Genomic DNA, 17,013 nt, shown 5'->3' with positions numbered 1-17,013 from the left:
TTTTTTTTTTTTCCTTCTGCATTACTAAGATGATCTCCTTACTTCACTCACAATTCATGTACCCGCTGTGTATCAAAAAGTTTACTTTCTATATACCTATCAATGCCTGTATTCTCTGGTCAGATTCACCTGAACCCATTTCACAGATCCACATCATGCCAGCTTCTGAAATCCACATTGGTCGCCCCTCATGAGCCAGTTTCATAAGGTGATTTACCTATAATTAACAGTCCTCTCATGAATCCAAGTCACACCTGGTATTGAAAGACAACATTAACATCAGTGAGATGGACTGAAATGGTGTTTTGGGGTGCTGTGATGATAAAGCTAGAGAAAGGATTAATGAAATTTACGGAATTGAACCCAATCCTTAATGTAAACAGTTGCAAATTGCAGATGCTTCTGCAATTTGAAGTTTGTCATTTTCAGTTATCTAAGCACTTTTTTTTTTTCCAGAAAGATTTTCGTATCTTTAGGATATGGCACCATCCTGTGGCCGTTTCAAGGAGCTACATTAGATTGCCTGGTCAAAACAAAGACTAGTGCAAAAGTTTTAGTTACCCACAGTCCTAAATTATGTCCTCCTATAATATGATTTAAAAACCAGATTTTCATCCCAACCACAATCAGTGCTATCTGTGAAGATACTCTACAAACTATAGCCACAACGGTGAGAGAAAGTTTCCTCTTTCAAGATACTAACTGTAAAGAGGGCAAATCTTTGTGCTCTGTAAATTTCTGCAATAATGTGTTGAGGGGAAAAAAAAACATATAAAAACTAAATACAATACTTTCTAGAACACTAATGCACAAATATATTACTTGAAGTTATGGAAAAAATGTTAAAATTTTTATAATATACTGGTACCTGTTTATGTGGTGTTCAGATATGAAACATTTCCAGCTACTGTAAAAAGCTAAGTCTAAAGAAAATTTTATGCCTGATACCAACATACCTATACACAGACGAAAAGGGGTAGAAATTGATTTTATTTTTCCTCCTTGCAAACTAGACCTGAACTCTATATGCAGTTTAGTAGCTGGTGCATTACTGCAATGAGAAAACACAGATTTTAAAGAACTGTGTACTCACAGACAAGATATCCCCTTCATTGGTCTTCATTTAGTTGAACCATAAAGCAGAATGAACCTAAGGTATACAGAAACAACTACATAACTGTGTAACCAACAGCACATATTAGCTCAAATCTCATTATCTGGATAAAACTACACAAAAAGAATGTGTTCTCCCTCTGTGAAAAACATCCCCTCATCCCTTTATTTTTCCCTTTTTACTTGGTGAGTTCGACTGGCTGAGGTGAATTTTTATAGATAAAAGCAGCATGTAGTCAACTTGCACATGTTCAAAAAGATAAATATTCAACTTACACTTGTTTCTGGCTTTGCTATAAGCCAAGTATAAAAATCAGACTAGGGAAGCTTTGGTTTTACCACTGTGCTCAACTTTAGGCCAAGGAATACAAACTTAAAGCACTAAGCAATTCTGAACCCCACTGCATAGTCAAAGTTACCAACAACTGTGGGAAAAAGACACATACGAAGTATTAAAAAGTTGGGAGTATTTAGTTAGGGTATTATGACTTCCAAGCCATTATATTTTTAAGGCAAAATGTTATAGTAACAAAATACATTACTAATGTGTACTAAAATAAGGTTATTTACTTAAAAATGATACATTGGACATAATCTGTGTACAGAACAAGCAATTCATGGTAAACTCAGTAAGGCACCTTTTAAAGCAGATGCTGTACAAAATACATTAGCGTGTTACATTTTTAAAGGAGTATTCTACACTTCTGGCATATAACACACGAGAGTGTGACCATTTACCTTGTTCCACTCTTCTTTCATACTTTATTTACATCTTCTATACGTTAACTACAATGTTATTTATTCTTCTTGTATACAATATAGTACATTTTATTTTGGGCACGGCATGTCAGAGCACAAACGTCACTACTACATGATGTGGGTGTTTGTAACTGCATTCAAATATAAAATATTACAAAGCAACAATTACATAAATTTTTTTCAAAAACTAAAAGTAATGTGCACTCCACTTCTGCTATACCAAACAAGGCTAATACACCATGGCTCCATAAAGCACTGTATCATGCAACACTGCCAGCTGATTTCAGACATCACTCCCTATTTGGAACAAAGATTGTGGGCACCAGATAAAATCTATTGATTTCAGAGGCACTCTCAGAAGAAATGAGCATGTGCTAAACCATTCTAATATTTGACTGAAGATGAGTGTAACTTCCCTTTAGAAATGTCTGCTATAGCCAATTAAAAAAAAAAATAAATTACTGTATTTGCTTTTCAAACATTTTAGACTGCGGAAATACAGTCTATAAAAATAGAGTAGATGAAGTGTGTCCTAATGATGCACTTTACAAACACATTCAATTGGTCACTTAGATCAAGATCTAATGGAGGTAACTTAAAACATTCATTTTACACTTCATATCTTGAATATTTCAAGATAGATTAATCAAGAAAATAATCAGGATGATTAAAATAAGTGATGCATTTTGGGAAAACTGTCTGTTTCCTGAGTAAAACTCAGGAAAAATAACATTTTGACTAAAACTCAAAAAACTCAAAAGGAAAACCTACATTTTATTGTGGGAATATCGTGGAATTTGCAAGTTAGCCAGGAACACAAAATATTTCCACTACTGTAAGAGCAATAATTGTGTAAATTACTCAAATTATTTTCCAGCTAACTAAAGTCACATGGAGTAAGTTGAATTTAAAATAAACCTTCTGTACATGAGTGTAAGAAATTCTAAGGCAGTCTTAATACTCTCAACATTTATTCCACATTTCTGATTGTTATTTATATATTTATGCGCATATATAAACCATCCATTAGGTTTAGGAGACTTATTTTAAGATGACAAATCCTTAAAATTTCATCCAAAGAGAGGTAAATACATGACAGACAAATCCAATTACACATACCCTAACCTTAAAGGCTTCCGAATTCTATGGTATTGCATAAAGCAACGGCTTGGATTAAGAGTATGTTTAATTATGTTATAATTAACAGGCTGGCTTAGAGCTAAGATCTGCTTAAATAGCTAAAATATCAGTATAGTCACACTTAAGCTCCAATCAGTGGATTACTTTGCATAGAATGTAGATGTGCCAAGTGCTTTATGCAACCAGGTCCTTTAGCAGTTAGCTTTTTTTTTTCTTCTTAATATTAAGGAATCAAAAAATACCTAAACATCTAGCAGCTCTTCATGACAATGAAAACTGCACGTGCAACATATGTTTGCATACGAACCTACTAACTGAAGTGCTGAAAAAATTAAGCTTAACCTTACAGATTAAGGATTTTTTTTTCTCACAAGTATCATACATCATCTTTGCAGCAGTCAGCTTACTTCTTCTGTGTTAAAATGGATGGATAAATCAATTCAAGTCTTAAGATGTCTACCAAAGATCACCATCCTATTGCCTTGCAAATGCCTAAACAATAGAGGAGAAAACAGATGAATAATTAAAAGCTATAGAAAGTCACACTTCCTTCTTTCGCTTATACTACCACCAATGGCTTCTTGAAGATTTGAGATCAACTAATTTTAAAAAAGTTTACCGCTTATAATGCTGTAGCAACTTCTGAAAGAAACAAAAATAGGAGTGGGTTAATTTAAACATCTCCATGCTCTGAAAGTTTAAGCTAGCAGGGTATCTACATAAACATTTCTCCTTCTTATTGATAAAAATTCTAGAGATGAGAACAAAAAAAAGCTTATCCCTTACTTTTTTGGCTCATACCAATTATTTTTCAACTACCTGTGCAAAAATTATGCGCAAAGATATGATTAACCATTTAAAACGTGTCATGTATTTCTTGGCAATGGATGGAGAAACCTTCTTTTACAAATCCCTTTAACATGAGAATTGTGGCACAATATTGTGTATTTTTACCATTTTCAAATAAATTAAAATTATAATTGATGCACCTATGAACTTTTCAGCCAGAATACATATTAATACTTAAAGGCATTACTGAACAAAAGTAATGACTTTATTTAAAAAAAGAAACGTCCCTTGAAATAGCTAGTTATCTATAAAATATGTAGCACTGTTAAATAAAGTCTGTACATCACAATAGAAAATAAAAATACTGCTATCTTTTGCCTGACCATTTACATTATGTCTACTACAGAATTAAAAAGAAAAAAGCATGTTAGAAGGCTGTAGTTGTTCACAAATCACATCAGTTCTGCATTACACTTTTTTATCAGATGTATTTTCAAGGGAAATTTAAACATAACAAAACAATCTCCATGTACATACTTTAAGACAAAAGATAATCTGGTATAAAGCAATCTGAAGTTTTACCATTTTTTATTCAATTTTCATATTATTCCTTTTTTCTTCAAATCTCAGCTATGGCATGTATGTGTGTGTGCACGCATGTATCTAATTATACACATGTACATAGGACTAGATTTTTTTTTTAATAAAGCACAAAACACACTGTATAAATAACTTCCCTTTTTAAAGTTATCTAGAACAAGATTTACAGTACAAAGTTATAGGCACTTAAATTATCAAATAGGTTCAATGATTCCAATACTGTGTTTTCATTCTTCTGATGATTCATGCAGTTGAAGCTTCAACTTTATCGTACTATTTTCTGACTTCAAAGTAGAAGTGCCAAAGAAACTATAAATCATTACTTCTGCCTTACAGTAACCTCATGGAGGGGTTCTGGTTTTCAACCAACTTGTCTGGATCAGAGGAGAAAAGGAAGGAACTACAGTTTCTTGTGCACGCCAAACTTTGGCACAATAGGACCAAATTTTGCAATTATACTAATTTATTGTATCTTCATAATGTATCTTTCAATGCCATTCCTCAAAAATGTGGCTAACTAGAACGTAAAACACCCACTGATTTACTTTTTCTCAATTCTTTAATTTTACAACCGTCCACTAAGTGTCCCACAGACATGACCTCCTGCGTTTACATCAGAGCAACCTAGCACAAAATCTTCTGCATGTTGTGGATCTTACCTTCAACAGTTCACGTATTCTGTTCTGCAGGTCTTGACCTTTATTGTATTCTCTAATCTTCTAATCTTTCCTCCTTTTGTGTCTTAAAATGATACTGGTTCTCAAGCCTTTAAAAACTTACCTTCTGCCTAGTTTTGTCAAACAGTGAGAAAGCACACTTCTACAGCTGACTAATTCCCTCCTGTACGGAAAAATTCAGACTATGACAGGCACCTACCAGTGAGTTCCATTAAAGCGTAAAGGCAAAACCACAACATCAGTGGCCTTTCTGTTCAGATATAAAGTACCCTACAGCAAGAATACTGGCTGCACGTGGCATTGTGAAGAATATAGAAAATTTCAGTCATCCAATTATGGAGCACACTATTCTGTAAGCAAGATGACCAAGGCAGTCTGTACCTCTAGAGAAGATTGTTTCAAGTGCTCTACAGACCAGGTAGGCATTTCTTAATTTACTAATTGTTCACATTTTAGCAGTTCTCCTTGTGACCAAAACAAGAGTTCAAATAAAACTGAGATTTTTGAAGGATAACTTAATGGCAAGGAGTAAGTTCTGTAGCAAAACTCTAATTGTGGAGCCACACAATAGAACCCCGATAATAAAACTTGGTTCATTTAAACGTTTTCTTATCTATTCCAAATGGCAGCAAAACAATCCTGGCACACACATAAAGGCATAAAGAACTGTTAAACTGAGTAGTATCATAAACAGATTCAAAACCTACAAGCTGTTTCACAAAAACTTGGTATGGATTGACTAAGTTTTTATCAGGTAGAGGCAAATAAAAAGCTTATATTCTCCATCTCTGTTGAATCCATATAGCTTGTTAGGCTTTCACAGAAAGCACTGTAATCTGAACATTCAATTCAGTACCCAGAGTTTTACTGGAGACTCACTAAATGTGACTGAAGTCTCAATGCAGCTCAAACAAAAACAAAATGTGTATTTTACCAAGGCTGTCCATATATGTAGCATGTAGTGTACAGAGGCTCTCAGTATCACAGTCTATGAAGTACTGAAAGATTGGATTAGCAGCCTGTAGAAGCGTGGTGAGAAAATATACTGAATCTCAGTTATTTCCTCTTTCCACATAGGTCTCACCCACGTTTGGGTGAAAAAGTTCTAGGAGTCCAGCTTTGCTCTCCAATGTCAATTTACTAAGTCAAATCTTGACATCTTGTGATTCCACCATCTTGGCAAGCGTCTTCTTGATCCTCAAGGCAGTGAGTCTTGAGGCAGGATTATGAGCCCAGCATTCAGACATTAATTTCAATATTGCTCTTAAACACTGTTAAATAAGAAACAAAGGAAGAGTATTTTAACAACTGACAGACCTGAGAGGTGTATAATTTTGCTTCACTGTCAAACCCAAATTAGAGAACTCAAGTCCAAATCTAAAACATCCACATTTTCAGCAAATTTGTTCATAGAGAACTTTCTCTTCCCTTCCACTACCTAGTATTATAATAGTTGGAATTAACTGAAGTATCTCTTTAGTTTAACAGAGATGAATTGCCATGATTTATTGCTACAACTCAAGGAAGTCAGTGTAACAATGATAGCAATAAGCAGAAAACACTCCATCTATACAGCAAAACAAACTGTAGACAACTTTCTCACTGAAAATGAAGAATTGACAAAAATTCTTAGCCATCCAAAAATACTATGGGGAAAAGTGGGAATTCCTATAAAAGAAATCAAGTATTTGGAGAAGAAAAGCTGCATATGCAGCTTTCTGTGAAACAGTTAATTCTTATTAATTGGGTTCAAGCTGTGGCCCTTTAAAAGCACATTCATATTTAATATTTTAGTAATATCATAGCATAAACACAATGTATTTTGAAAATGAAGGACTGATCTGGAATGTACCAGAAAAATGAAGAAAAAAATTCCTATCACAATAATCACACGACATAACGCTATTAATAACCCTATTCCAGGGTCAGATATTCTGAACTCAGGATATACTGTCCAAAATAAGGGTAATGAAATTGCTCTATTTTCCACAAAATGCCTAATGTCACAAATACATATGCTATATACATTAAAACTAGTAAAAAACAAACAAAAATTTAGTTTTAGCTTTGGTCAGAACACTGAAAAAACACTCCACTGTCTAAATAGAAGATCGCACTTAAAGCAGTATTCATACAGTTGGGCACTGCTTAAGGATGTCTTCCTCTTAAATCACTGAAAAGATATGTAAAAATATGGTATTTTGTGTTGATTTCAAACAGATCTTTAACCTACTGTTGCTGTGTGGTTCAAAAATATCAGAATAACTGAATGTGGTTTACAACACTAACATTTCTAAACTAAAATACCCTTCTGTAGTAATAAACAAACTGAACTCATTCTTCCTTTCAGCATACTCACTTCATCACTATTCCATCTGTTAGATACTACTGGGCGTAGACGTTTGACACACACCACTTCTCTCATGTCCTCATAGGATGGGTCGTTTGGCACCATGTCATAGTATGGCAACTGATACTCTTCAACAATACCTGGAGATGATTGTGAAAGAACAAGCATCATTTAAGAAAAAAGTAATAAAATAATTCAAAAAGAACGTTTCTACCATCAAATTTCCTTAAGCAGGAGCAAAAATAACAATTTTGTGCCAAATCAAATGCAACACGCTGTTATACTGTAATAAAAACTCAAAAACATCATTATAACAATCATTTAACAGAAAAGCTCCAGCAACTATGAAAAGCAAGTTTAAATTTAATCCCTTGCAGTTCCTTTGACTTTTTACACATAACATAGAATTTGGCATCTTCTAACCCACTCTTATGCTATAAAGAAAAAGGGAGAAAGTGTAAGATGGAAGAACAGAATACAAGCCAGAGGACCACAAAGGAACAGTAAAGAGAAAAGCAAGGATGAGTCACAAAAATGTGTAGAACACTGAATTAGAACAGAAGCACAATAAATTATAGCAAAATATCCCAACAATTACATTTTAGAATTTGCATTGACAGCACAGTAGTTGAAATACAACTACATCCCACTACTTCTTCAAGACCAGGTATTTTGGTATTTGAGTAAGGAAAAAAACCCTGACCTGCTTAACTAACAATCAGAAAGGTTTAGTTCACTGCTTTTCAAGCTATATGAAATTATATATGAAATTATATAGCTATATGAAAAGCTATATGAAATTATATATGAAATTATATAGCTATATGAAAAAGCTATAGGTTGTTTTGACTGCTTCAAAATAAGACAAGCCTTTTGATAGCAGGCTTGTTACATTATTTCCTGGAGGAGTATTGTTAAAGCAAGACAAAGGCCTTGTAGATTTTATATATAATATTTACAAGTTTACCTCCTGTGACACAACGCCGAGCCATTTCCCAAATGATTAGCCCAAAACTGTAGATGTCAGCCATGATATATGGTTGAAAATGGTTTTTATTCAGACTTTCATCTAGGACCTCTGGAGCCATGTAACGTTTTGTTCCCACTCTAGTATTCAAGGGAACATCAACTTCATTTGTGTCACTGCGTGAAAATGAGAAGAAGTTAGTGAATTGTGGAATGCTACAAGATGTGGTATGAAATCCTATATAATGCAATCACTACAATGTAAAGTTCCCATTTAGAAGTTTGTTTGTTTGTTTGTTTGTTTTTTGGCATTTCCCTCTCAATGCTACAATTACAATATATTGTACCCCCCTGAAAAAGATTATACATGAAAATAAACATGAGTATGGAAGATGGCAGCTCACATCCTGCTTTGCAATATGTTAAAAACAACAAAAAAAAGAATTAAAAACCACTATAAAGATACACGTATTTGGCAGCAACTTAGACGAAAATTACTTGCAAATGCTTATTCTTTCTTTCAGGCACTAGTGTCGAAAGAGACATTTCTGTCTTTCTTGAGATTTAATATATATATATATATATACACATAATCAAGAGTACTATTACCATATTACTTTCACCATTTTCACCATTAATTTCATCAATTTCAACTCCTTTTATACTGTTCACATTTTCTATGAGATAATTTATAGTGAAACTACATAGCAATTACTATAAAAGGTCAGTTTTGAGTAACGCATAAATTAGTCTTCCTTTCCTCTACAAAACTACTCCTTTCCACAAGGAGAGGGTTTTTTCATTGTTCTCTTCTTAACAACCTATTTTCATCTTGATGCCTACCAGCATTCAAGAGATTAACTGCATTTTAATCTCAAAACAACAACAAAACCCTGAAAGCATGAAACCAAATGACTCAGTCTCAATTTTAAACTGGATATCTGGTGTATTAAAAATAATGTATAAAATAAATTTTTTCCCATTTATACAGGATTTGCCTATTTACCTGTTAAACTTGACTGCAAGACCCAAGTCAGCAATACAGCAGGTTCCATTTTTCTTTATCAAGATGTTTTTACTCTTTAGGTCCCTGTGTGCAATAGCAGGCTTGCCTTGTGTCCCATATATTTCTGTGTGTAGATGGCACAGACCGCACGCAGCAGAATATGCCAGTTTCAGGAGAGCCCTGTTATCTAGTGTAGTGCATTTCAGAAAATCATAGAGTGATCCATTTTCATGATAATCTGTAATCAAGTAAAGCTGTGTCCAGGATCCGGTTCCTTTAATATCTGCAGCTATAAAACCTATCAAATATATAAATAAGGTTACAATTTATTTGCATGTGAGTTCTTTATTCAACAGATTTGGTAAGAATTCTTAAAAATATATTGTCTAGGACTGTACCAAAAGGTACCCACTCCCCTTATGAAAACTAGTGACACAAAGAGTTAAGATTTCACCTAAACGAGGTCAGCAGCAAAGAGATAGGAGACGCATGTTTCCAACCAAGAGCAGCAAGAATCTATTATTTCTATAACATATTACTGGTTATTATTTCTATATTTTCACTATTTCTATAACATTTTACTGATTATTCCATAGCAGAAGCCATATGCTCCTCATCCCATTCATTAAAAGCTCTTCCTCCTTCACCCTAACACCAGCCTGCCAAACAAACAACACACTGCTTCCTTACCAAGGATGTTTTCATGACGCATTAGAACAGTTTGGTAAATCTCTGTTTCTCGGAACCAACTGGCTTCTTCTGTGGTGAAAAAGACTTTGACTGCAACTTTTTCACCCCTCCATTTGCCCATCCACACCTCACCGTATCGTCCTTTTCCAACTTGCCTCACCATCTGGATTTGTTTGGCAATGGTGCGCTGAACCTACAAAAAAAAAAGGAACGGAAGTGGCAGGGAGAAGAAGAATATCAAGCAGCTAAACAAACAGATACGGGCAAGCTGCTTGTCAAGCCCCAATTGCTTTGAATTTTGATTCTGCTGGAAAATTTGTTCTGTACTATTTTCCAATAATCTCATTCCAAAATTACTGTATCTAGGGAAGAATTGTCTAACAAACTATGAAGATATGAATTCAATTTCCTATTTAAATAAGATGCATTCTCTTGCATTCTATTTCTAGATTACAAATTTATCATCCATGTCACTTGCTAAATCTTCATAGAAGTATTAAACATGACACTGAATCAGAAAATACGAACAACCACAAACCAATAAAAAGCATGTATATTTTATGAAAAGGTAAAAATTAAAAAAAAAATCTTTTGAGTTCCCTGAATTGCATACTTATGTTAACCATTCAATACATTTACATCTTAATGTTTTTAAGGCTCTAATTTTTCTTTGTGCTTTGCTGATGTCGAGAGATCCCACAAATAATCTAATTTTGTACTTTGCTTTAGTTGACTAAGTGAAGACAGGTTCCCATACTTATTCAGTTTGTACTGTATGTTCCACAGTAATTGAATATTAAAAATAATTAAAGGATGAACTGCTTTACTCTAGGCACTAGGTACAAACCCAAACTTTTTATTTAATGGAGAGAAATTCAGTGAAGAAAATCTTAGTTTATAATTTACCAGCAACGGTAGTCCTGATCCACTGCCAGAACTCTGTGACTGGTCAATAAGGTCTTTTAATGACTCCCCAGCTGGAATAAATGCTTCATCTTGTTCCAGGTCACGATTATAACAGTGCCTCTTTGCCATTGACTTACAATAATGCCTGCAAATATTAATGGTAGAAGTACAGTTGAGCTCCAAAACACTCGAAGTATGCAGTATATTAAATAGTTTTTTTCCCCATTCAAATGTACAACTTTTCTTAAGCAAAGCAGATTTTGCTGTACAGTTTTATCCAAAAATGAGCTAGAGAGGTTCTTTTTAATATTAAAAAATTTTTTGCAATTCATGGAGAGCACATCAATTTATTGTGAGTCATGTAGAAAAGCAGCATTTTTAACAAGCAGCTCACAGCCAGTGTTACTAATGTAACCCGCCACTGGTTTTGGATTACATGAAAGGACTGAACCTTGAACCACAGCAAACGAGGCTGACACGTGGACGTTGCTGCTGAAGCTGCCAGAATAATGCTAAGCTCCAGCAAAGGGGTGGAGCAGACAGAAGCAGGCACAGTCTATTAAACTGCACCTGTATGAACTACCATAGATACCATACAGAGCAGGCAGTCAATCTTATAAACACAGCAGAAGTCAGAAAATACATCCTTGCTGTTTAACGTTTGCAAAATCAGAATATACAGGTAAATCTCAGAAGTAGATCAAGTTTTGGTATCAAAAGTGATTTTGATAAATCACTGAAAAAGATCCAAATATACAAATATTATTTGACATACTCCTGTTAAAGTGGATGCTGTAGATACTACAGTAAAGTTATACGTAGCTTAGAAAACTGCAATGACCTTGTTATCTAGTGTAAAGGACCACATTCATCTAAATTCTATGCTCTGAATGTTTAATTTTAACCTAAAAATGCTAACTTGTATCCACATAGACGTGAAATTTAATTGCAATGGTTTTACCTCCAACCTATTTTGTTTACAATCACTTAGGAAATGAAAAATGTCACTAATAAAGGAAGAGCTTTCCTTACTTGTAACAAAAACAGCTAAATAAGATGATCATGACAATTATGCAGACTGCCATAGAAATCAACACTGCCATCCAACGAATGCTGCCATCAAAGAGTCCATCTGTTGAAAAAAAAAAAAAAGTTTCCAATGCAGTCTATCAATTAAACATGTGGTGTAAACATAGCTTATCTAAAACATGCACCTAGGGCCCCCTATGTAAACTCTTAACTGCCAACGTTCAAGACATTTATACTGGCAAATTATTAAGTAGAGCTTGCTAGTCTCTAAGAACTACTCATTTGCTATTAGACATGTTCTAGGAATCCATACTGTCATCCCAATGGAAACGCTTATTAGAGATAACAATATATAACAGGAATTCATTTAAACGGAAGAACAGTTAAGTAGAATCTGGTGTCCCAGCTCACACATGAGATCTTACAGAATTCATATATTGCAAATTTCACAGTGTTCCAGATTCTCTAAAATTCATCTGCTTCCCCAGACTTTTAAATGTTATTAAAAGCAGTTGTGTGACATAAAAAAAGGGAGATGACAAATCTACCTCAAGAACATGAGGTTCATCTATCCACTTGTCTCATTAATTTATTCATTTTTTCAACACAGGAATCACAGTCCATATACTGACCAAGTATTTTAAGAGTAAATCATGATTCATTAAGTTGTTATAGTGACTGCAAAATTTTCTTTGGGAAAACAGATCACAAAAGCCACAAAGAATGGCTGTATCACTGTCACTGATTGTTATAAGGTAATGAAAGAAAACAAACACAGAAACAAAAAAAAACAAACCACAAAGAGCTTAGAAAACAGTGAGTGATGAATTACTCCAAACTTCATAAACGTACATTAGCTTGCTATGTGCCTTTGCCACAAAAAAGGCACTGTATCATAGGCTGCATTAGGCAGAGCACTGCCAGCAGGTCAAGGGAGGTGACTCTTGCCCTCTGTCCAGCACTGGTCATACCTCGAGCACTGTGCCTGGTTTCAGGCTCCCCACCACAAGAGAGACATGGACATACTGGAGACAGTCCAGCACAGTGTCATGAAGATGTTGAAGGGGACTGGAGCACCTCTCCTAAAGGAAAGGCTGAGAGAGCTGGGACCGTTCAGCTCAGCTCAGAGAAGGCTCAGAAGAAATTCATCAGTGTAAATAAACAGATCAGAAGATCACATGCAGATCAAGAGTGAATGAGTGAATGGAGTAAACGTACTGTAAGCGACTGTGGAGGAAAACCTCATTTAAAGTGGCAGAAAACTGAGAAAGAGTATGCAGCATAGTTCTGAGCTTCACATCAAAATGACTTAGTTAGGAAAAAACATTACTACAATACATGTAATTACATTACATTTTCTCCTTATTTTTAATCTGTTGATCAGGAAGACAACCTAAATAGCATAAGCAGCAGTATGAATGCTTAGGAGCTGTTTACCTGTGCTATCAAGTGGTGGTAAAGTTGGTTGTAAATCCTGATTGCAGAAGTCGGTCCTACAGCACTCAATTGTCCGACGTAACTGTGCTTTTGGTGAATCCTGTTGAAGGAGAATTGAATAAACATTCAGATTCTGAAGTGATCGACTAGGACAGACACTGGAGATGCTACAGATATAACATCAGATACAAAGGTTTAGGTCATTCTATTTCAAAAAAAAAAAAAAAAGTTCCACCTCACCATTTAATATATGGTGTGTGGTGTCTTCACACTGGCAGACACGCACCATCCAACCTTTTTGGGTGCATAAGTTCTGTGTTTGCATTTTTTTTATTTTTCATGTTAGTGCACAAAAAGACACTTGTGGTTTAACTGGCTAATTTATACACTGCAGAATTTTTAAGGTTGGCTAAAAGCAGTTAATTGTACATTAAATAAATACTGCTTTTAACACACAAAAAACAACTCTTTTACAAGTTTTTATCTTGCATTCATCACAGCAGCACTGTTTGCTTCGAAAACATCTTCAAAAACAATATATAAAAGATTACTAATTAAAACAATCGATGAATCACAAATCAAAACTTAAGCTCCTTGGATCAATTAGATTTATTGTGAAGTTGTCTCTTCAACAGCTGACAGAAATAAAAGGTTGTTGTCCTCTCTTCATTTTGTCAGTGACTTGCAAATGTTTCCAGAGAACTCCATCAAGCCAGGATTCTACTCCAATCTTTGCTCAAGCACCATCAAGAGCCCTTTCTATCACTGCTCACCCATGACTATTCACTCCAGTCATATTCTCCTCAATAGCAAAGAGCAAAATGCAAAACTCTATGCTGGCAGTCAAGCTATGGAGATTGTTGCTTATGCAGTTTCCCTACATTATCTTCAAGGAGATCTTGGATCTTAATGATGTCCCATTTCACCCATTTACCTTGCACTGGAAGTCTGAACCTTCATACTTCATGCAACCAGAAGCAAGCGTTGGTTCCCCATGTTCATCTTCCTCAACAATAGCAAAGCAATGCCCATTAGTTCTGGAATAAACAGATCAACTGTGCTTTACAATTCTGTTTGGTGTTTTACATGCAGCATTAGAAATTACTATGAACTTATTAAAAATACTGAAACTGTGGTATCTAAAAAAACGTTTTGTAACACAGTGGTTGCCATACAGTTTGAGATCAAACACACACTCCAACCCTTATTTTCAAATCAAACATTGCAGGGATGTTTTCTACCAAGTTTCTGCCTTTACTACCCTCCCTCCCTACCCCCATCACTTCCAGATTGCTGGTAACCAACCACACAAAGAGTTAGTTCAGAAACAACTGAGGTGGGTGCGTGAGTGGAGATGGGACCAAATCGGCTTATTGATTTACGATGGCATAGGATAAAACAAATGAAGAAGCCCAACATTTCCCTTGAGTCTGTTCTTGAAGCTGCAATGATAACGATAAGCTGCAATGATGGAAAAGAAAGTCCCAGTATGTGAAAATTGGTTATCTTTATTTAAAAGGTGCAACAACCTACATTAAAAAACAAAACAAAACAAAAAACACTAGAAAGCAAACAACAAACAACTCTGAACAGAACACCCACAGTCACTTTCTGAAGCTGACAGCCATGAATAAAATTTATTAACAAAAAAAAGGCACATTTTTGATTTCAACAGTATATGAAAACCTCAATGATATTTTTAAGTAATACCAAAGCAATTCCCAAAGCCCGTGCTTTCCACACTTATAAATTTAAGATTTTATAAGGTCAAAATTCATTCACTACCTCACCACAGACATTAAAGAAAACAAAACCCCAAATACTTTTGTTTCCCAAAAAGATTGTTTAATTAAAGACACTCTGATTTGAGAAATGTAATTCCATAAAGTACCCTGCATACGTTCACTGCATATGCATTACTAATTCTTTAACAGCTTTATTTCAGAATAATCATTCATATTGCCATTAGCCACTTCTGAGGCAAAAAAAAATAATGGCTACCCCAACTTTACACACTAGAGGGCGATAAAAAGCAAAAAATAAATATCGAAAGGAAATTTTAAGACAAAATACTGGGTAATATCTGACAATTTTCTAGGTGTAGAGTTATGTTTGGAAAATACTGCCTGTATTTGCATTTCAAAACATGTTGTCAGTGTTTGTTCCAGCTCCTTAGGTTCCACAAAAACTATATGCCAAACGACAGTTTTAGATAGTTAATGTGGTTTCAAGTAGAGTTAGAAAGCGATTAGAAGCGACATCAGAAAGAGATACGCTTTCTATTACATACCTTTGGGTTAATTAAGGAAGAAAAGAGAGGGGCCTTAAAAATGGAACATGGTGAATGACGAAAAAATGAAAGGGAAAAAAGGACATTTCAGGACATAAAAGTAAAAACATCTTATGGAGACAGATACAAAAGATTCATAAGATACCTATGCCTATCCAAGTTAAAAGCTACCCAGATATCCTATGTTCAGAGACTCCCTCCCTGCCTTTCCCTCACTCACCTCTACAAATAACATACACATAACAAGAACAATTCTCAGCAAACGGCTATGTAAAAAAATAGTATTATATTCTGAATTCTATGTGAAGATACATTAGAAATATAAACAAGCATGTGGTTGTATCAGAAGGTGTAGATTTGGGTCATTTAATGCTCACCCAGTTACAAAATGCTACATATGGGTCACTAAAACCTTAGTCCTTCAAAGCAGCTGCTGGGGGCAAAATGGCTGGTTGCAAATGATGCTAAGATCCGGTTATTGTTTACATACAGATGATTGCAGATTTTAACTCTCAGCTTTCCACAGAACTAGTCAATTTCTGATCAAGTACAATCAAACCACCCAAGAGAACCTAAGTCAGCACACCAGAGATACTTCATGCTCTCATGAGCAAAAAGCCTCTTCCAAGAGCTCATTCTCTCCTGTATTCAGTACTTACATGCACGTGTTATTAATAGCATCATCTGGACAATGTCCTGAGCAGTAGCACTTAAGAAACGGTAAGGTGTCTTCTGGAGCAAGTGTTACCCCATTTGCTTGTTTCTTCTGGTCAGGATTTGTCTTCATTCCTGTGCCATGCAGCATGCTGTCTAGATTTTGTCCTGGACATTTAAAAAATAGAAATATTTTTATTTTTTTTTAAATTCATTTCTGCATCTCTGATAATTGCTTTGGAACTTCAGAGGAAAAAAAACACCACCACAAAAGAATAATTTTATTATCAAGTAATTATGCAAGATATCAGAACTTCCCTGAGATTACAGTAGAAATTCACGTTAATAACGTTACTCTAGAACTATCTAGATCATATTTTCTATGTTAGTAGTAGATCTTCCAGCCATAATCAATATAAACAGAAAGGATATTTTTCCTTTTTTTGAGACAGGGCAAAAAAGTAGTGATACAAGACTGGTACCAATTTTCTGAAGAAAGCCCTTCTCGTTCCTCTGCTCAGAAAACCAAAATGCTGGCCGCTGGTTAAGCACAACAGTCTAATTTTATGCATGACCGAACATACTTAATATGCAATTTTGTAATTCT

General features: G+C 34.8%; 1 protein-coding gene across 4 annotated transcripts in view; it reads right to left on the bottom strand.

The window, feature by feature from the left end:
* Nucleotides 1-1,662: 1,662 nt before the first annotated feature.
* Nucleotides 1,663-17,013, bottom strand: part of BMPR1A (bone morphogenetic protein receptor type 1A) — an 81,987-nt gene continuing 66,636 nt past the window's right edge. For all 4 annotated transcript variants that reach the window (XM_084525301.1, XM_084525299.1, XM_084525302.1 and 1 more), the window contains 10 exons: nt 16,412-16,574; nt 14,397-14,499; nt 13,463-13,562; nt 12,029-12,128; nt 10,997-11,141; nt 10,091-10,283; nt 9,401-9,698; nt 8,396-8,571; nt 7,438-7,568; nt 1,663-6,349 (listed from right to left, as the gene is read on the bottom strand). In XM_084525301.1, the coding sequence (XP_084381427.1) occupies nt 6,224-6,349; nt 7,438-7,568; nt 8,396-8,571; nt 9,401-9,698; nt 10,091-10,283; nt 10,997-11,141; nt 12,029-12,128; nt 13,463-13,562; nt 14,397-14,499; nt 16,412-16,574 (1,535 nt within the window). In that variant the 3' untranslated portion in view covers nt 1,663-6,223. The remainder of the gene's footprint in view (nt 6,350-7,437; nt 7,569-8,395; nt 8,572-9,400; nt 9,699-10,090; nt 10,284-10,996; nt 11,142-12,028; nt 12,129-13,462; nt 13,563-14,396; nt 14,500-16,411; nt 16,575-17,013) is intronic.

This window comes from Aythya ferina, assembly GCF_964211825.1.
Source record: "Aythya ferina genome assembly, chromosome: 7".
Taxonomy (NCBI): domain Eukaryota; kingdom Metazoa; phylum Chordata; class Aves; order Anseriformes; family Anatidae; genus Aythya; species Aythya ferina.
The sequence above is the reverse complement of the archived record's forward strand: the minus strand, read 5'-3'. Positions and strand labels throughout refer to the sequence as shown.